We start from the raw sequence: 22,298 nt of genomic DNA, 5'->3' as shown, positions 1-22,298 counted from the left end.
AAGAAGACATGTTATAGAAACACAAAAGCCCAAAATCTCAAAATTGACTGCACCATGTAAAAGCTATGTTTTCACCTGTCATGTCTGTCCCTGATTTGCATCACGCTTGTTCTCAAAGGCCCTGCTTCTTATTTTTTAATTCAGAAACACTAATGAGTGCTAGTAGGGTTTTGAACATGTGCTGTTAATCATCTGTTGCATGTTATATACATTTAAAGTCATTAAAAAAACAGTGATCACTGTAACTGGTGATGCATCGCAACAGCTGGAACAATGCAGCATGAGTGGTTGTGGTTACAGGGTGGGCTGCTGGTTGGTTTCAGTACCACGGACAGCAGCACACAGCAATGGCTCCTCTTTCCTCCTCGCGATGCCTGAATCCTTTTTCTTTTTTCCCAGGATGGAGTTAGTGCTTGAACGCAGCACACCCTGCTGGATGCTTCAGTATTTGCAGAGGAGACGTCAAGAAAGCAAAGTAGAAGCACATAGAAAGGCATTGTTTCAATACTCAAAGCAGACTGTGCACAAAACCGCAAAAGATCACTAAACAAAGGAGATTCTACGTAATCTTTATTATTATTGGTCAGTTAGGTAGAGGAAAAACCTTTTTGTTGTATCCCATAACGCATCACAGGAGACATCATCATCCATAGACAAATAGAGAACCAGACCCAGGTGAAACACTCAACAAGTTACATATGTTTTAAAAAATAAAAATATGAAAGTGATTGGTTTACCTGAATGTGCAGGTGATGTTCTCACATGTGAGGCTTTTTTTTTTTTTTTTTTTTTTTTAAATACATATGAAAAAAATCATGCACATCTCAAGTGGTTAAAATACTTAAAACCATTACAAAAAATCTGTCCACCTGAGTCTGGTGGTTTTGGAGCTTTCTCTATGTGTCCTGTCTCCGTGTAATTATGTTTAAGTCTGTTTGGACCACGATCCCCCGGCAACATTTTGAGGCAAGGCTGACGGACAACCGGCAATTATAATCAGGAATGATTTGAGAGGGAATAGTGGAAAAACAAAATATATAACTGCCGACCATCCCCCTTACTAGGATTAACAAAATAAATTATTATACAAAAAATAATAACAAATTGCCGGTTTCAGCTGCCTCAAAAGTCACCAAAGTATCATCGTCATAAATTAAGGGTGTTCACACAACAACACATGGGAAGTCAGCATGCTCACAGTAACTCACATACAGATATGAATGTCTTTATAGAATATGTATCTGTCATCACAGCTTGGCAAAATTACACTTATACACAACAAATGCACAATAACACCTGAAACCATAATACCAGCCAGTGGAAAAAGACCCAAACACGTTTGTCTTTGTCCAGTCAGAAAAAAACTTCCTGTAAACGAACGACCTCATCCCCTGGTAGGTGGCGGTGATATCGTCCAATAACAATAGCCTATAGATAAAGAATTTATGTTTCCACACAACCCCGTAAACACACGCACACACATTCACACACAACCGTTTTCACGCACGCTTATTACATGTTAATAACATCATGAGAAATGTGAATCTCTTCTGAGTCAGTGACTGAATGAGAGTGAGATAGTCTGAACTACCTACTGTACAGTAAGCGGCTATGTTGAGAGCAGTAAACCTGACAGAAGTACAAAACACTCCATAACATCCTACAGTAAGTTGGCAATTATGTTGACATAGTTATACATTAGGCTATATGTAATCATTGCTTGGCAGCATACAAAAATAAAAGAAGTTGCTCTGGTGCATATTCTGAATCATCTGCATTGGAGGCAGTCGTCTCTATGCAAACGGAAGGAATTGTGTTCGGCACATTTTTCATAAACGAATGAGGCTGGCTCAGTTATTATATATTTCATTAGCATCTGGATGTAACCGTATCTGCCTAACTATTATACTACCAGTAGCAGCGTCTCATTGTTGTAGTTTGGTGGCTAGCCTTTTTAGCGAGCCAGGCTAATGCATATTTGGAATCCCTTGTGAAACAAACAAACAAAAACAAAATCCTTGAAAAGATTTTTCAACATGCCCACTCCACACAACTTCACACTAATTTCAACAACAAAGAATAAAAAACATGACTGCTGAAGACGAAAACAGTCATGTTTTTCTGCTCTAATGGACTCTGTGATCATATTTCTGTTTGGATTTTTGAAACATTTTCTATTAAATTCCTGCTGTCTTTAACTAGGGTGATGGCCAGCTCAATGCATATGCATTTGTTTGGATTTTTTTTTAAAAACAAAAGGTTCAAACTACTTAAACCACCATTGGATCTAAGCTAATACAACAACTAGGGGCCCATGTTTCAGTGTGTCACTAGTAGGTATTTAAGGAGGAATAAAAGACAGGCTGAATGTGTCCCACGGGCATTGTGTCAGCAGCAGAACCCCAGGACTGATCAGAGTGATTGTGAATCAGTGAATAGCAAATACTGGCACCGAACTTAAATGCTTAGTCCTTACTGACGCACTCTCTGCTACGCCTCCACTTATATATGGTCAGAATTGCAGCCAGCTACCAAAAATAACCAAATGAGCACAGGTGAGGGAACCTGCATGCCCAAGATGTCCAAGACAAAATATGACACTTGATGGCTACACATGTGGCTAAAACAGACTATTGCCAAAAAACAGAGATTTGTTTCAACAAACCGCTTGAGCGTGAGAAGACGTAGACCTGCCTCAGCAACATTAGCAACATTCCAGTTGTGGATGAGATTTCTAATTTTGTTCTATCTCACACAGTCTCAGCCCTGTACTCAACTCTATGGGTTTCAGTGGCACTGAAATTTGGATGAATATAGCCGGCCAGTCAGGACATGCCTTCCCAAATAAGTGTGGAGCCCACTGTATATAAGGTGACATAAGATGCTGTCAGCCAAATCTGCACCCGACTCCCCCTCTCAGTATGATACACCTACATGTTCCAGTGCCATAGCTCCACCTAGTTTGGTTACATAACACCTGGGGTGGCTGGGGCCTCCTACTTCTCCACTGCAGTGGCCTAAGTTATGAAGAGGTAGGCTGTGGCAAGAAAACTTTAGCCGGTCAAGATCAGTGCGGCTGGGTCTATGCTATGTTGCAACAGGGCGTTCACTCACCAAGCTCCACTCACTTTACTCATAGAGTCCAGCAGAGGCGGAGCCTATGTGAGATAACAAAAAGGTTACTATATTGTAACCCTAGTTCTGTTAGCACAGGTGTAGCTCTCTCCCAGGGGTCCTGTCACTCCTACACCACTCACTGAAGAGGGTGCAGGATGGCTGACAGCATCATATGTCACCTTATATACTATGAGCTCCACATGTTTTTGTGAAGGCACGTCCTGATTGGCTGGTTATGTTTATGCAAATTCTAGTGGGTGAATGCATGCTCCTAATTGGAGGAGAGTATTACCCATGGAGTCCAGCAGAGGGCTCTGTCTGTGCTAATAGAACTAGAGTTACAACAGTGTAACCTTTGTTTTGTTTGGCTGATTAGGTGCTGATTCAAAGGTCTTTTCGCAATTTGACTGGGGTGACATTGTCTGCCAGGAGTCGGTTCTACTTTTTCAGAGCGTAATTCTGCTGGGTGAATGTTTCTGAACATAATGAGGACCCTACTTGGTTCGTGATGACCTTCCTGTCAGCCTGGCTTTCGTAATTACACCCCATCCTTTATAAAAGAAATTTTAGGGCTCGTATGTGTGGAAGGGATACTCTGCTACACTTGGCATTGTCTTAATTATTGTACACTGTTCTCAGTCTCTCAGTATCAAATGAACAAAAGCACATCTCAAAAGACATTTTCTCTCTCATGGTGGTGGAGTATGCCTTGGAGAGTTTGTGATGAGACAAGGCTGAGAATAAAACATTATAATGTGCTGTAGCAGTAGCCATTGCAGAGGCACCCATGCCCACATCCATCCTGTATGATCAGGACTCTTTAGTCAATTCCTGCAGTATGGAGTAGTAGCAATAGTGCAGCAAGACAGTAAAGAGTGGGACCTGTGAAATGGCTACATCTCTAATTGTAAATATTGGCAGAAATCCACAAAAATGCCAAGATCCACTTTTAGCACAGTGTAGCAGACCTTAGAAATGCATGATTTCAGCCAGGGCTGTGACAGCTCTGCTTCTATGGCCAAAGTCCTAGTAAAGATACAGTATCAGGGCAAGAGAGGGAAGGAAGGATTGAGGCAAGAAGAAGAGAGACATGAAGAAGGAAGCTGGAATGATGCCCTGTCCTCCTCTCTCACAGCCTCTGAGTGAAGTTCTCAGGGAATACTCCTTTAGTGGCATTTTCTTTGTTCTGCTGCCAGTCGTCCTCCTTCATTCCCATCAGCCAGCCATCATCCTAAAAACACAGACATGCAAATAAGTACGTATTCACCTCACTGTCACAGTGATACCACAGTGCATAAATGTGTGTGTGTGTACCTGTTCATCAGGGTTGTCAAAGGTGACTACCAGCACCACGTCACCAGCCTTCATCTCCAGTTCGTCTGTGTCGTTGGCAGCATAATCATGCATCACCTGGACCTATATCACACAAAAAATGAGTGATCTCCATGTACCATATATTTGAGTTAATTAAATGCTCAGCACTATTCTAATCCTGCATCCTGTCTTACCTTGAACAAATAGCCAGGTGGCATGTCTGCAGGCTGTGATGTTACTTCTGTTGATTCTGCCGCTACTTCAGGTGTCTAGAAAAAATAAGAGGTTCCATTTACGGGCACGCAGTACACACTAAAAATGTTTTTTCATCTTTTAACAAGACATAATTAAGCCCTGAAAGTCTTATTTTCATTTCTTTTTCTTTTTTTAAAAAAAATCTGCCAACAGAAATTTATGTAACAGTGTCTGTAACCTGAAAGTAGACATATTTCTTTACCAAGGAAAAAAGGTAAAGTCCAATTGCAGTGAAAACAGCATAAAATATTTTATATGTAAAAAACGTTATTTTGAAGTGCAGTGAATTTCCAACACAAGCTTTTATTTTGCAATGCCGTTTCATGCTGTAGAGTGAGTGAATAATGGACAGCTGCTTAACAGAGACTGCAAAGTAGTTTGACAGCATGGTCAAATGCAAGTATGACGCTGAATATCATAAACTTTATGGACCTCGAACTAGTGACTAATAGTCCAGTCATTCTAACTCAAAAATGGGCCCAACCTAGGAGATATTGCAATAGTAATGTTTCGTGGTTTTGAATGGTCCTAATACCCTTGTGCATCATATATTAAAAGTATACTTTCCTGGATTTAGTGGAACATTCTCCTTTTCATGGTCAAGAGCAAATTATGTTAATATTGGAGGGTCTACGTACGGGGTCATCCCTATGTTTCCTGGGTTCTATGTTTCCCGGGATCTATGTTCCCCACTTAACCCTGCAAAAAAGGTTCTATGTTTCCCAGGTTCTATGTTCCCCGCTCAACCAAAAAGGGTTCTATGTTTCCTGCTTGGTTGAGCGGGGAACATAGAACCCGGGAAACATAGAACCTTTTTTGCAGGGTTAAGTGGGGAACATAGATCCCGGGAAACATAGATATGCTCCCCTATGTACACCTATCCAACATATTTGGTGTCTTATCCTAAATTTTTGGTGTCAATCTTTTCAATAAAACACTTTTTAAGAGGATATTCTGATGTACTGCACCTGTATTTGAGGTACTACTACCCAATAACCAATATTTTTTTTTTTTTGGCCAAATTTGGGGGGGGGGGGGGGGGGGGTAATGACATGCAGCAAAGGGCCACAGGCTGGAGTCGAACCCGGGCTGCTGCGGCAACAGCCTTGTACATGCTGCATCCACTAAGTCACCGACGCCCCAAGCATCTTTACTCTTCTTGTCATCATCTTATTTTTTTTCATTTACTTAAAACAATTAATTTACATTTTAAATAAATTGCAAAAGCAATATGAAACGCTGTGCCTTGTGATGATGTACTCGAAAAATACAACCTGTACAGCTTAGATGGGATAGGATAGGAAACACACACAGAGCAGAAACTTCTGTTTGTTATGACTGAAAACATTATGGGAAATTGGTGGTGATCATGTTTTATGGGTCCAGTCCATGGGCCCAGGTCAGAATTTTCACTAATTGGTACTACCCAAGATCGCAAGTGATATTTCAACATAATAGCTCTTCCCAAGTGGCAGCATAGTCACAGATATCAACCTTCAATGGCACCACAATTAAACCAAAGAATGAATAAGGTCATTTGGGGGTTAGGGTACCCCCTAATTGCACATATACATTAAGAACAGGTCATATCTGATTATCCGGTTATATGTGAAAGAACATCTTAAAAAACTAATGTTTAGACATAAATTAAAAGAAAATATAATGGTCAGAAGCAGAGACATGCACTTCTTTGAGCCATTAATTTACCTTGATCCACTAAATATACAGTGGTATACTTTTAACATGTTATTTGGGTGTCCCAAGAGATCACAGAAAAACCTTGAATGATTACTTTTGCAGTTTTCCCTGGGTTAAACCACAGATTGACTGGACTAGAAAGACAAATCTGGACCCCGTGTCTGGACCAGTTGGGAACCACTGACCTAAAACATAATCAGGAAACATTTAGGGGTGTTGTAATCACTTAAAATAACAATGTATAGATGGTAAATGCACTTGCACTTGTATAGCGGCTTTTCCCACCACTCCTGTATTATTGTATTTGTAATATTGTAATATTTCATCATTATATTGATATCTATAATTTTGCAGTTAAAAGCACATTATAAGTTATTGCATGTTATAGTAGTTCCTATTGCACGTACCTCCTCTACTGGCGCTGGCTCCTCTGGTGCTGCAGCAGCAGCTGCTGCAGATTCACCCTGGGAGCAGACAGACACAGAATGATAACAGCGAAAGGTTAGTGAATGAGACAGATGAAAGACTGAATTAAGGAGGGGAAAAGAATGACAGAAAGAAGAACAGACAGACAAAGACAGACACAAAGACAAGCCGCACAGCCTAAACAGGAAAGTTATGGCTAATACAAGCAAGTATGTTGGATAGAAAGTTAGCTTGGGTACTAATGCACAGCTGCCATATAGGTTAATCTTTTGCACAGCATACTATGTGCCTGGATTTGTGATTAGCAGTGACTGGTTGTGTATTGAGAAGCAGATGTCTACAGTCTTCTCTCCCTCAGCAATTAATTCCCAACTTGCCCTCTATGTCACAGTTGATGCATCCATGCTGCTGGTCCAGATGCATCCTAAATCTTTGCATCTCAAGATTTCTCCATCCTTCCACCTTTTTATTTACAATGTATCTCTCTATCATGTTTCTCTCCAGTACCCCATGCTCAAACCTCCTCCTCAAAAATTGATGCATCCACCATTTTCGTCCAGATGCATCCCTCCATTTTTTTCTCTCCTCGGTTACCTGACCCTCTTCATCATCCAACGTGGTGGCAGCCGGTGTGGCTTCTTCCTCAGCGGCATCAGCTGGAGCCTCAGCTGCAGGTGTTTCATCCTCTGGGACGGGCACCTCTGTGACCGGCTCACCCCCGTCATCGCCCCAGTCATCCTGGGCTTGAGCCACGGGGTCGTAATGAACCTCCTGGCTCTCATCATCCCCCCCTCCCTTCTGAGTCGAAGCCACAGGGTCATAGCGCACAGGTTGGGTTCCGTCATCCCCCCAGCCCTCTGTGGCAGCTGCTATGGGATCATAGCGGACAGGCTGCGAACCATCATCCCCCCAGGCATCTGCAGCAGCAGCCACAGGGTCATAGTGCTCCTTGGTGTCCTCTTCCTGGGCACCACTGTCCTCATGCTGAGGGGCAAGGGTCAGGTTTCAAGGAGTCAGAGGTCAAAAGAGATATTTTACCGTATGGGTAATAGGGCTTTATAAATCAAATGGTTGAGAAAATTTTAAGGAACAGAAAGGCAAGGCGTAGGGGATATTTAAAGGCAGACTCAAGGGTTCAGCATTTCAACTGGCAAAAGGAAATTAAGTAATTGGAATTAGTACCAGGAGAATAAAGAATTTCTTCAGGCGATTTGGGGGTATGGCCAGACTATGAACAAAGCAATGGGCTGAGGGACAAAGTAAAATATTTTTGATGGACAAGGGATTGGGAAATTGAGAGAGATATTAAATGGGTACTAAATGAGGGCACAAGGGTTGTTATCAGACTGGCGGGTAAGGTATCAAAACTGAAGGGAGATCACAATAAAGGACCATACACGTGATTTTGCATGCTTTAGCTCATTAAGAGAATATTGTGTTTCCTATATCCTATGCTAACCATATTCCATCATACCAAATTTTTTAGCAGGACTTTAGGAATGGCATTGTCGTTCAGCCTACTACTTTTGTCTATTTGTCTACATTCTAAAATATCTTGACAATAATTGCATGGATCGCCATGCGATTTGGTAAAGACATTCATTGCTCAAATCTCCTGACTTTTCCTCTAACACTACCAGAAGGTTTGTAGTTTTGCCTCAAGAGTGAAATGCAAACGTCTCAACAACTTTAGACTTATAGATGTAGGTCCATGTCATTGGTTCGACATCCCATTAGTCCGACTCTCCGCGGTGCTGAACGGCTCCCGGCGGGCGTATTTCTACCTTGATGGTGCGCCGCAACCGGCTCTGGGTCAGCTGGGAAAGGCTTGAGGCGGAGCAGGCTCACGGCTTATGTGTTTGTCACTTTCTTTTTCATTTTAACCCACACCATGATCTTTTCCTAACCCTAACCATGTGGTTTTTGTGACTAAACCTAACCAGACCTTAACCACAGGGCATCATGATGATTTCGGAACGGACTAAGGAACAATGGGTTTAATATGGTCGGAACAATGGGCTGTCGGACCAATGGGCAGTTCCCATAGACCCATGCTCATGTCAGTTAGAAACTTCATAACAACAAAGACAGAAAAGTCCATTTGTGGGAACAGATTGGCCAAAGATCGGCCGGACACTGAATGCTGTTGGTGAGCATTGGGCTTTTATCACCGTATACACCATAAGCTTGTTGTTGCTGTGTAGTCAACCCTCTGTTAACGTAGGATTACGTTAGCTACCTAGCTAATGTTAATTAAAGTTAATGTCAAGATTTTTTTATGAAAGTTCTAGGATGAAACGCTTCCCAGTACCCTGCCACCGCTGTTTAGTGCTAATTTAGCAAATGTTAGCATAGCATTAGCATTTCATGGAAAGCACCACTATGTCAGCAGCCATTTGAAAATGGTTGGTTGGGAGGTAAAAAGGCTAAAACCTGCCAAACCACAAGAATGGCCTTTTAAGGGAATCATTATTTAGATTAAACTTAAATGTAATACTTAAGGGAAAATGGGATAGTTTGGCAACATGTAGGGAGAAACGGGGCCATGAAAAATGCCATGGACATCAATGGGAGAAGTTCAGCAGCAAGTCATCATCATCACCATCATCATCATCATCACCCAAGAAGATTGATGCAGAGGGATAAACCTTTACAGACGAGGTTCAGATAAAATCAAAAGACAGATGAAGATAAGGAAAGGTGGCAGCAGAAGGCAAAAACGCAAAAACTGTCAGCCTTTTCCCATCGGAAAATAGATGTCGGATCTTCTGCGTGTAGCTTGCAAGCATGGTTTATTTTCCCACGGCTATGTTCAGATGGAGAAAGAGGAAGGAAGCTTTGTAAGAGCAGAAGTGTCATTCCTTTCTGAGCTATCACTGCTTTGCCTCAAGCTCAAATACAGCAGAGCCGTATGATCGTTGAGACACGTCTCTCTTACAGTGATAGGGATGAACATAAAAGTTAGTTGATGGTCGGAATGCCAAGTTGCAAGCAAGGCTTTGTGAAGTTGCCCACTGGCTCTCATTAGTTTACCAGTCTCATTTCCATGAAACAATCCACTGAAAACATGAGCAACTTCACTCGACTTTCAGAAACAAAACTGTTCCCTGTGTGTCACATGGGGCATGTAGATAACATGTAAAGGCTACATGGTCAATCAGTGCAACATGTGAACATACAGGGATACGAGGGGAAACGGAAAGAAAGGAGGCTGATTCAGTTACAAATTGTTTCACAACATTGGGGTTTTTAATTTACAATTAAATTCATGTTCAAAGAGCATGTGAGCTTGTTATCTTTTATGGATGTGGTGTCTGTATCAATCCTTCACAGGTTTTAGATCCACAGTATGCTGTATATATCCTGCATCTATATTGTAGAACAGAGAGAGACGGCTCTTAAGAGAGGATTGCACATTAGACACCATTTATATTGAGTCAATATATAACATTGTAAAATGTCAATTTGAAACTGAATTGACCCACGCTCGTTCCCAAGCTCTATTTGTGCTGTACAACAATCTCTTCAGTGTTTAGTGTTATCACATCAAGCACTGCAGACACAAAGATGACGCACAAACAGATTTGGGACAGACAAATGAAAGAGATCCATGAATGGAAAAAGCTTGTTTACATACAGTAATGACCATTATAGAAGTCCATACCCAGCATGTCCTGCATGTGTCGTGTAGCAGCAAGCATAATGAGAGTGGGGCTTGTATAATGGCTACGTAAGTAGTAAATGTAAGCGACAACATATGAACTGATAGTTACTATGAACATAAATAAGAATATGCAGATGGGGATGATGATCATAATGATACGTTTTTAGTTTTGCACATTAAAAAATGTACGAAGAAGAGGATGATATGCTCACCCATGAGTCCCAGTTTGCAGGCTGTGGAAAACAGAGGAAGCAACAGAATAAGAGGAGAGAACTAAACACTTCAAAAAGCTCTTGCTTTTGCCCGTTGCATTCAATAAAACATTTCCAGTGCAGATTCCATGCGCTAAACCTACAAGCCCATAGCAGAAGATCTCCAGCAGAACAAGAGTACAGGCAGGTAAAGTCTGCTAAATGTAAAACTGAAGAGGTGGCTGCTGTCATATGTTTACTGCACAGGTCACCAACAGGATGAGCAGGATGTAGCAGAAAAGTGCACTGCAAAACAAGGTCGAGTTTAATCTTGCAGTCAGTCTCAGATCATTTCATTCCCCCTAACAATGTAACATATCGCTTGCATCAGGGTATCTTGACACAAATGATGTCGTGAAAAGATTTACCTTTACAGTAGGTTCATATATCCTGCAATGAGGCGAGTGATAACTATTGGCACATATATCAAAACTAAGAAAAAAGAATTTGAAATCTCAAAAGGTTTTCTATCTGCTTTTAGTAAAGAAGTCATCCCACATCTCCAGGTAGCATATGATAGAATATCTAACATGACTGCAATAAAGTATCAACATTTTACTTAGTGGTATTCAGTCCTAACTGAACTATATGTAGCATGCAATCACACACTGAAAGATGTTATACAGTAGACAACACTGAGAGCACCCAGGGGAACATTCTGAGTTTATGAGTACATTTTCTATTTCACTCTAAAATACTGCAATAGGATAAAGCTCATCTGGATATTAAAAAAAAGATTCTGTTGCTCCACAAAATCAGGCTCCTATTACAGTAATTGTGTATGGAGCAGCTCCAGACTTTATACCCTAAAGCCAAGTTCACATTACACGATTTTCACCACGATTTTGACGTCGCAGAGGATCTTGAGAGCCACCTTGGGTCGGAGGTGAGTTAGCAGATAGTCTGCCACGACGAGTCCTCGTGTGTGAACAAGCCTATGAGCAAGTCATCCCCTCGTCTGTGACTGGGACTGGATATCTGGCATGCTAGAAAACTGGAGAAGTCTGACACGACTGACAAAGAGCGTCAGCCAATGAGAGGCGGGATATGTCCCCAATCAGCACACAGGAGGACGGCAGAAATGTGAGGAGGACAAGCCGTAGGGTTGCCAGGTCCGCTTATTAGCCGCGACTTTGGGCTTGTTTCTTTCTCTGTAAAGTCACTGACAAATATTGGTAGCTGGGTCGCGATTTTTGGGCTTGTTTCTAAAGTGGAGTTGCTTATTTGGGCTTGCTCTCTAAACGTCGCCTTTTTCTATATATATCCGTCGCTTGTTTTGGGCTTGTTTCCATAGCCCTGGTTGCTTGTTTCTCTACCAAGATCTGGCAACACTGACAAACTGGCAAGCAACAACAACAATGGCGGCGTCCACAGGATCTCGGGGTGCACGTAGTGTTTGGAACCAGGCCCTGGCGGCAGATCTGATTCAATACTGAGAAGAATATCCATGCCTTTACGTTGTGTCGTCTCCAAGTTTGGTGATGTCACCGCATTATCTGGGGCTCTGTCGGTGAGGGCTCAGTGGTGAGACTCCCGATGACAGAAACACACGTCGGCAGGTATGAACACTCAAAAGATTACGATAGTCTCCTCGATGCAAAATCAGGGTAAAAATCGTGTAATGTGAACTAGGCTTAAAACGTCAGGAAGTTTGAGACTTCCTTCTCTTGTTTCTGGCTTTGAGAGAGCCAAACTCATGTTAACAAATACTGTTTGAACCTCGATGACCATAGAAATAACACAATGCAATGCTTAATGTAGGTGGAGTCCGCTTTAAGAAAACTTGAAGCATGACAGCTATGTTCTGAATGGTAAAACTGTGTGTGTTTATTTAGTGTTGTAATGCTGTAGATTTTTAGGGAAAGCCAATGATTCACTTCATTGCAGACTGAAAAATCTCAATGACAACAGATGTAAACCATGCCATCTCTTCCCTGCATTTTTTGTCATGATGGGGCCGGTTCGTCTGGCTCTAACTAGGTGAAGATATACAACAGGCTACATGCCATTAATCTGTCAGGTATAAGAATGTTGTGCTGAGGTTGAGTAGCAGACATGGGTCCAACAACAGCTGAATATATTTTAATGAGTGAACTAACATGAGATGTACTAATTTTATCTCACCTTCCAATTAATGTGAGCAACTATAGATAAATTAAGTACAACTCATGTCATTCCAGTATCTAAAACGACACCACTTCCCGCTGTACAGTTCTGAAGAGAAAGAAGTAAGAGCAGAGCAGGGCTTTAGTCTTCATGCCATGAGTGGTCTGTGGATAAGTGCCGAAGCAGGAAGAAGTGGACACTAAAAGCAGGTTTCTACAGATCATCATGCCATCATCCACCTCTCGTTTGATAGATTGGAAAGAAGCAGAGCAGCTAACACCTCAAACTATGCCAAGCTTGCCAAGTGATTTCATTTTGTATCCAGACTTATCAAGCTTGTGTTGATGTATTTAAAGTCACGCAACTGCACTGGCAACAGTAAAAGTTGTCGGCTAAAACTGGCTTTAACTACAACATATTGGAAGGTTCACAGGAATCTACTTTAATATATAAATATCATGAAATGAATGAAAACCTTTCTGAATAAAAGATAAAATCTCTTGTGAAGCTTGGCATTTCTTGCAGTGGAGTGGCTCTAGGATCTATATGTTCATGCTGTGAATCATCCACCTGTGTGACCGTGGAGGCTTTGGTTGCTGCACTGAAAGAGTCCAGGTCCATGTCCAACAGGCTGCTCACTGCAGGACTGTCAAACTGATAACAACAGGAATAGGAGGGCTCGTTGGCTCACTGGGCACAATAGAGGGTCAAGAGAGAGGACAGAGGAGACCACAAAGCAGGACAGAAGAGAAGAGAAGAGAAGAGAAGAGAAGAGAAGAGAAGAGAAGAGGAGAAGCAGCAGGAGGGGCAGGCCAGGCTCTGACCTGCACAGTAGAGAGGAAAGTTAAAAGGCTATGGCTGACTGACAGCAGCCGCTCACTAACCTCTGTAGGGGAGGTGACGCTGATATCAGGAGTAGCTGCAGCATCAAACAGGCCGATGATGTTCTCTGTTTTCAACTCCCGAGATGGGGTCACCTTGGGTGGAGGAGGCACTGCAGGCCTTAGCTAGAACAGAGAAAGAAACACGGCGATGAAGCTGGGCCACAGTCCCGTTGAATATAGATTCTAGGCTTTCTAGATCACAAATTAAACCTTTCTTTTCCTAGCAGAGTTTTAACTGAGCACAGGTGCAACTGTTGACAAGAACAATAGCTCCAACATGGATTAAAAGCCAGCATTGTTGTCTTTAGTCACACTTGTTTGAAGACATAATTGGGACACAACTCCAAACAAAGAGACAGCCTCAGTGTGTGCTTACCTTGGATGGAGATTTGGGGATTGGCGGTGGTCCTCCTGGCCTGAGAGTGTGGTTAGATGCTTCTTTCGCACCCACACTGAGTGAATGAGAGAGGGAGAGATGGAGGACAAAATAGAGAGTATAGACAGATTACAGAGAACGCAACAAGGACGGCAAACGATGTGAGTGAGGGGTCAGGCAAAGGTTAAAAAGTGCACAGCTTTAAAGGCATGCTCTACAAGAGTCCAAGCGGAAGTTGTTGGAGTTGTTGCAAGAGCTGTCATGCAAGAAAAGTGAGTCTGTCTTCACTCCATTCCTCTCCTTTTCCTCCCGCCATCCCATGCAAGCAGGCTTTGTGTGGGCCTCCAGTTAATCCTCACAAGCGAGCAGTGATAGAGGCGTTTGCTGTCATAGAGGAGATATTCTAAAGCTGACAAAGCAGCACCAGATCTGTGGATATTTTAAGGGTTGGAAAACCTGCAATTTATTGCTGGACCAGGCAACTTTGTACATAGGTGGCTTCAAATAGCAGCAAGAGATAAAAACACTGCAATATGAAAGCTGACACTGGACAAGTGGGGCCCCAAAAGCTGCGGGTTTAGAGTGCGGTCACACATGAGCGATATTAGCATTGCTGAATATTTGCCTCCTGTTCACTTTCATTCAGTGTGAGCTAAGAGGCCAATAAAACATTTGCTTCTGGTAGCAAAGCACCTTCACAAATTTGCATCTTCACATCACATTGAGTTCAACTTTGGAGAATTCTGACCGCCAAAGTCGTAGCTTCAACCAGTAGCAAAGTAGTAGGCTAATGTGTGGAGGAAACATTGATTGTTGCTGTGTTTACCCAGCTGATATTGCATGATATTGACCATGAAAAATACAAACTGCCCCACACCAGAGATGCTGCCTGGCTGGCAGTGAGCTGGGAGACAGGTATGCAACATAAAAAATGGAAAATGTACCAATAATGCCATATTTCACGGTATTTATTAGCAAGCTAGCTTTCTATGTAGGTCCAATAAATTTTCACTTCAACCTCGTCGCATATCGACGTTTGGTCATGGACTTCCCACATCCAGATATGATGTGAAAGGTACCCTGGGTGCATTGGTTGTTGATGCTCTGGGACGCCGTGTCAAGTTCTGTCTGTTACATGCATTGTGTTCTTTCAAAATACACTTCCGTTCTCACAGGAAATTTAGCATTTGCATACTGTCTCTTTCAAAATAAACACACTACGTCAGAATGAAAATTGACATTTTTTTCCCCTTGACAACAAACATGGTTGGGTTTAGGAAAAAAAACAAACAGGGTTTGGCTTTATAATCTTACAGGACACGAACACCAGTCTCCTGGGTGAACGTCAGTGTTTGTTGGACCCATCCATCATCCCTCCCCCCCGCCCTACTCAGACTTTCGCCGCCTTAACTTTCATTCTTGTCCCACCGTGTGTGTCCGAAGCTGCCGAGCGCTGTTTAACTATAACGGCGACGAGCCGTGTATCATACTGACGTTAAAGCACAGCTTTTTTTCGTCAGTGTCTGATGCTGCAATTCACTGCCCAAGTGCCGGATTATGACGACTTCGGAGTGAGACCAGGCTCGTAGGCCACATCGAGCACTGCCCACATTCACTGCAAATCCCACCTTGGCAGGCGATGGTCACTCACCTGTATCCGCTCATATGTGACAGTACCCTTATTTAGAGTTTGCAGGGTTTTGTTAATATACTGTTTTTACAACTTTGTTTGGGCAATCAGCTGACATGATAAAGGCCTTAAAGTTGGTCATGCTTAGCTGATCCTGAGGCCTTGGCTTGATCTAGTTTAAAGACCTTTATCATATCAGTTTTGTGCCTCTATATTGCAAATCTTAATGTTTTAGTGCAATTAGCAAACAGCAACTGAGCAGCAACTTCAGAAAATCATGTACAGAGTACACAGAGAAAGGGTTAAACAGAGGGTTCATAGAGGCCCAGCAACTCATTTATGTCCTGTGGCCCCCTAGTGGATTCATCCGGCCATGTACCTGACCCTACTGCATACCTTGTGGTTTGGGTTGTATTGTTATGTAACAGTCTTGCCTGGTGCAGCTTTAGCCATGCAGGTTTGCTCAGCTCTTACATATCTGCAGCTCTGGGTGCACAGCTCTCTAATCAGTGAGTCTGTGAGTTCACTTGCACAAACAAGCTCTCCTTTAAATCTCCCAAGCCTGCAGACTGACTGACAGACAGACAGCTGGACAGACAGGTCAGTTGGACAGACAGACAAGAGTTGTGTCACCATGGTTACCACAGTTGCTGCCGGTTACCTCCTATTTGTTCCTGACGATGAGGCGCCTCTTGCACCTGTCTTTCTGAAAGGGGGGGTTCAGGGGTGGCTCCAGGTTAATACATGCCAGGTTGCTTGTCTGTTCCTGTAGCTTCAAGTATTTTTGATAAGTACTGTTTGCTTTTTTTGGCACACACTGAACTCATTGGGAAAATAACTATTTAATTTACTGCTAGTTTAACTTATGATGCAGTACACCTCATCCATCAAGCAGGATGAATTATGTGCTCTCAAGAGGCTCAAATATTTGGAAACATTTCTGAAGTGATTTATTTTTGCACAAGTCTCGACGGTGCCATAGGTACACTACACAGCAAGTGTTTTCTCTGCTGGTTAGGATGACCAACCACAGTGATTAATTGATGAGGCTCAGCGCTCTAAGCGATTCCCAGGAATGCCAACAAACAGCTGTTTCCAGGTAGACTAGAGGTTTTTCTTAGAATCGCAAAAACCTGAGGTTACTGGGTTTTCCCTGCATCACTGTGCTCATATAAATAGATTTCAACACATGCCAACATGCTAAATTATCATCTTGGCACTTAATTCTGTGAATCTCTTCAGAATCAAAATCTCTGAGATTAAAAGAAGACACAATAGAAAACCTTTTTTGTCACAAGATTAATAATCACAAGCTATAATAAGCCTTGCTGGGACAGAGTTTACTTGATCATTGCTCACTTACCTGCTTGTGTCTGTTTTCTCAAGTTTCACCAAGATGTCGTACAAATCCTGATCCAACTGCAGAGGGGGGAAAGGCGGGGTGTTAGATATCACACCAACAGCATTACATCATCATCATCCTACACTGCTCTGGCACCGTCGATGCCCGTTCTATGATAAAAATCATTACACTGTGTTTTGTGCTCCTCCCTGCTGTAATATCATCTAAGTGCTGCAGAGTGTGTCTGTCTGCTACGGCTTGTTTGCATCATCATGTCCAAATTCAGAGCTAAGGCGGGGGATAATCTCTCTGCAGTCAGTTAAAACCCCATCTCCTACTGTTGTTTTACAGGGGAAAAATAAACAAATAAATCAACTATGACAGACTTTGCGTTACATTTAAAAAACAGTGCTGAACAGCATGAGATTTATTTTTAGATTAGATTGCTGATGGAGTTAAAACTGGCACTGTCAACATTTTTTATTGACTGCTATTTGATACACCTTGTCGATTAGGTTCGTCTTATCCTCATCTAAATTCAGCATTAATGGAGGTCTATAAATGAAACTCACCCGGCTGATTTCCTTGTGAAACTTCTCCTCAAACCCAGCCAAACTCTGGAAGGTGCTGACATAAAACCCAACACGACTACAAAGGGCAGAGAAGAAAGAGAGACAGAGAGACAGTATTGACTGCATTGCTGGCTTTACTTAATTTAACATCCTGTACGGGTAAATGTAGCACAGATGTAAGTGAAACCTAATTACAGCACCCATCCGTCAACAGGAAAATCAGTTTCCGCAGACACCGACACACACATACACACCTGTTCCAGAGTGAAGGCAATTCCTCTTGCAAGTCAATATTAATCTCCTCAAACACCTTCTGGGCTCTCTCCAACTCTTCCTCAGCCTGAAACACACATACACACACACACACACATTGCATTGGCACAATGCTTTTGCAGCATGTTGTCAGTTTGGAGTCCTGTTGATAAATTACCTGCTGTTTACATGTGTAATATCACCTGACACTTATGATTAAGCTTCAGCGTGGTTTGTCTACAGTTGTTGTCATTTTCATTTTGCTTTTGTTAGATATTCGTAGCAAGTGTCAGAGAACATGTGCGGAAAAAGCACCAGATTGTAATGTTTTCAGTCCATTAAATGGTTACCTGTGGTTATAAGCCTCATAGATATGGGTCAGTGTGGGGCCTGCCACACCTGCTGGTAATGTCTGTTACCAGTTCTTTAGGTTTAACTTTAACTTTCCTTGGGATTCGTTGCCAAACCTAGGTGGTTAGGTTTAGAAAAAAGATTAGGGTTTGGCATTAATATTGCTTTCACATGGGACTTGTATCATGGTCTCCTGGGTGAAAGCTCTGTTTCACCATCCATCCATCCATCCATCCATCCATCCATCCATCCATCCATTTTAGTCCGCTTATCTGTGGCCGCAGCAGGCCAAGCAAAGCACCCCAGACGTCCCTCTCCCCAGCAACACTTTCCAGCTCCTCCTGGGGGACCCCAAGGCGTTCCCAGGCCAGACGACATATGTAGTCCCTCCAGCGTGTTCTGGTTCTACCCCGGGGCCTCCTACCAGTGGGACATGCCCGGAGCACCTCTAGCTGGAGGCGCCCAGGAGGCATCCTAATCAGATGCCCGAACCACCTCTACTGACCCCTTTGGGCGCAAAGGAGCAGCAGCTGTACTCCGAGCTCCCTCCAGATGTCTGAGCTCCCATCACTCCTTGCCACCCTATAAGCAGAGTTTCTTGCACATTGGAGAAAGTCCCATGAAAGCCCTTTCTCCTGGAAATTCTCATTTCATGGTCTGATAATGGCCTTCTCAGCTTCAAAACAGGTGTGTCAGGCTCCTACCAACCCATATCTATGACGCTTATCACCCCTGATAACGGCCATTCAATGTCCCGCTAACTGCCCAATCGACAGCATAAAGAGAATGATGAAAGGCAACAAGTTCAAACTGAGGACCTCCATGTGTCTTCGACAGCTGTGTTTGACAGTCAACAGTTTATGTAGGAGGTGCAGTAAGATTATTGTGTACCTGGCTCCTGGACAGACTGCTCTGGGCAACATTGTGTGCAGACAAGATACCCTGAGCCCAGCCTGGAGTGGCTCTCTCCAACAAAGAGGAGGGCTGGAGGAGAGAGTGAGAATACAACAAATAAAACATAATATTTATTTCCATGTACATGTCATCATTATCAGTGTGCCACTGCTTTTCTGTATCAGTATATTTGGAACCAGTTTACCTTGGTGATTTTAATACCCCCGTCCTTTTTCTTGGTCTTGTGCGTGGTGGCATAGTTGTGTCTGGCACTGTCGTAATCCACCAGCTTCCTGTCCCTCTTAGCTATACGTGCCTGAAACGAAAAACGGAGAATGAGTACTTGTGTCATTCAGTGTCTTAACACTAGATGCTAATAAATACTGGTCATGGTTGCTCCGTGTCCCTCTGACCACACAGCTTACCTTGATGTCTGGGAACTGGCCCAGGTAAGTATCCATGGAAATGAGAGCATGATCGACCAGTTTTTGGTGGTAGTCAGTCCACAGCACATCACAGTCCTGCAGCATGAATGAACGTAACAGTACACAATCAGAGATAAATAAGACAAATTGCTTGCAGCACTTGTTTTGTTACAATACTATGCATCCTGATTGTATGTCTCCACCACTTTAAAGTTAATTCCAGTAGCTCTTTTGCTCCGTCTTGGCTCGTGATCTTGAATTTAGATTAAGAATAAAGTAAAACCCTTTTAACTGATTGCGGTATTTTCTCGCAGCTAGCTTCAAGTTGTTTTGTCACATTAATCCAAAAGTAATTTCAAGAGTAATGCACCTAATGAAGTCGGAGGAAAATCTAAAGAGCTACTCAACATCTCTCACAAGAGACATTAATGTAGAATTTTGCCAGTTCTGCCAAGAGGATACTCTCACACACAGCTGTGCAAACTATAGGAATAATAGCTACTGCGAATCGGGAGCCAAACACACACACACACACACACACACACACACACACACACACACACACACACACACTTAATCAACTAATACACTGGTATAGTGGTTCTGACCTCTATATAGAAACCAGCTTGTCCCTACACTCTCACACATGCAGGCAATCTAACATTAATGAAAAGTGTCTCTGACCTCCACGATGGATTCCACTTCGTTCTTGCCGTACCAGTCTGGCTCATACATGTCATTCAAACATGCCTGCACGTTCTTGGAGGACTCGTGCATGGCTGAGGACAAACACACATATTCTACGTTAGTGGAAAGCAACACATTATGGTGTGTATTTGTACATCCACTACTGTGTGTCTACATGTACAGCTTGCTACTAGTGTGATTTTGATGCAGCGCTGTGTGTGGTTTACCTTTCACTGCCTCCAGGTATGCCCTAAGGTCCCTTTGCAGTTTGCTGCCTTCAGCCTGGAGGTGAAACACAAAAACATGGGGCTTAGAAGTTAGAACACAAAACAAACCCAGCACGCTCACAGCCTGTGGAGCCAGTACATGTTTCAGTCTCAAATGCACACCTGTTAGAGTTAAAACAAAGTTCAGTTCCTATATGCGGGAGGCAGATGTGACTAAAAAGTAAATTAGGGCAAATGGGCAAATTAGAAATATGATTGTGCCATACAACATAGTGTCTCTCACTGGACTGTACTCACATATTGTTTGTTGAAGTTGATCACTCCCTCCTCAAACGCAACATCTTTGGTCTCGTCGGCTTTGCCAAGCTTCTGAAGAACCTGTCAGTCGAACACGTTAAAACATTAGTAGCCATACCAAAGGTGAAATTTGCAATTGATTCAGTAGGCTACAGTCACAAGACAGATGGAGGGAGATGTTTCCTAAAGACACAGCACGTGAGAACATCCACCTGTTTTCTTGTCTTGATCGCTCACTTTATCCAAGATGAATTATGATTTCTTTGCATTAAACACATCAAACACTGTTGAATTTAATAAATGACACGGAGAAGTCACATCACACATGAATAAATGCATGCATTATACACATTATTTCCATATAAACTCACATACATGTTGCCAATACAGTGACATTCACACATAATGCACACCAGCTTTACAGGGGCAACAATACCAGTTTCCTCTCTGCCTGTCTCCCTCTTTAACCCCACAGCTCATGATGCATTATGATAGTCAAATAGCGCCCCCTGCCATTTATTCAGAGCACAACGCGCAGGTGCATGAACGCATAAACTAGGCCTCATATCTACCACCTATACACATATTGCAGCATGGGTAACAATTATCATCATAGTGCTACCAGGATGTAAGAGGGTGTTTCTGCTGTCACTATTTGTGTGACTCACACTCACTGACACACACAGATAGTGATTTAAAATGCCAGGAGCACATCAGTCAGGGGCCAAATTATGAGTTGGCGTACAGTATATGTCACTGCAATACGCACGTGCCCGCTGCGTGACATTGACTACATGAACGATGTGTTTAAAGTGGACATCCCCATCCCCAAATTCAGCATCCCTGCCCGTATTATTATGATGTCGTGATGCGACACTGCGCCTTGGTGGAGGTTGCGGCACTGCTGCCTCGCGGCTTTGCAGGCCCGCATAATAATTCCCACCACACATTAACACGATAGTGAGCACCTCTTACCTTTTCTTGGGCTCTCGTGAGCTTCTTCTGAACGTTGCTGGCCACTTTCCCTGCGGTCAGCCCCTTCCCCAAATTCAACTCAGCCATCTTGTAGCGTAGATCAGTCTCTGGATGCGGGGAGGAAGGAAACAAGAGCAATAACGATCGGATGGACCGCTACGGCGACCGTTGAGGCAAATGCATCAATGTCCAGTGAAGAAATAATGGCGATAAATGTAATAATGTGATGTAAGGATGTATCTTTAGGAGGATGTGTGTGTGTGTGCAAAAGGCTAAGCTGTATTCTCAAATGTTGAGCTGCTGTGTGCGCGTCCGTGACAGAGGAGGATGCTGTCAGAGATGCTCTTAAAGGCACAGATGCTGCTGCGCGTCCACACGGGGGTCTGTAATAGGAGACTATAAATCAACTGGTAAAGCTGCATTATTTATGAACATAATGTGCTGCTTTTGAATAAAATTCTGTTCTTTGAAATCTATATTTTCACCTTAAATGTCCCTCAGACCCCATGATCATGTGGTCAAGCCTTAAAACCATCTATGTCTCATATCCACGGT

General features: G+C 42.8%; 1 protein-coding gene across 5 annotated transcripts; it reads right to left on the bottom strand.

Moving 5' to 3' along the window:
- Positions 1–565: 565 nt before the first annotated feature.
- LOC125899986 (myc box-dependent-interacting protein 1) lies at positions 566–22,080 on the bottom strand. 5 transcript variants are annotated; one of them, XM_049594699.1, is made up of 20 exons: positions 21,744–22,080; positions 20,769–20,849; positions 20,472–20,526; positions 20,242–20,336; positions 19,558–19,653; positions 19,338–19,448; positions 19,130–19,222; positions 17,890–17,975; positions 17,636–17,711; positions 17,085–17,140; positions 16,383–16,427; positions 14,092–14,167; positions 13,716–13,838; positions 13,402–13,485; positions 10,687–10,707; positions 7,405–7,794; positions 6,792–6,848; positions 4,626–4,700; positions 4,432–4,533; positions 566–4,348 (listed from the first exon to the last, which is right to left on the bottom strand). In XM_049594699.1, exons 1-20 carry the CDS (start codon positions 21,828–21,830, stop codon positions 4,247–4,249), a joined length of 1,911 nt encoding a protein of 636 aa, XP_049450656.1. In that variant the 5' UTR covers positions 21,831–22,080; the 3' UTR covers positions 566–4,246. The 5 variants fall into 5 exon arrangements, with proteins under 5 accessions (XP_049450656.1, XP_049450659.1, XP_049450658.1 ...); XM_049594702.1 differs by lacking the exon at positions 7,405–7,794; XM_049594701.1 differs by lacking the exon at positions 13,402–13,485.
- Positions 22,081–22,298: the final 218 nt, after the last annotated feature.

Source organism: Epinephelus fuscoguttatus, linkage group LG13 (genome assembly GCF_011397635.1).
Source record: "Epinephelus fuscoguttatus linkage group LG13, E.fuscoguttatus.final_Chr_v1".
In the NCBI taxonomy this organism is placed as follows: domain Eukaryota; kingdom Metazoa; phylum Chordata; class Actinopteri; order Perciformes; family Serranidae; genus Epinephelus; species Epinephelus fuscoguttatus.
The sequence above is the reverse complement of the archived record's forward strand: the minus strand, read 5'-3'. Positions and strand labels throughout refer to the sequence as shown.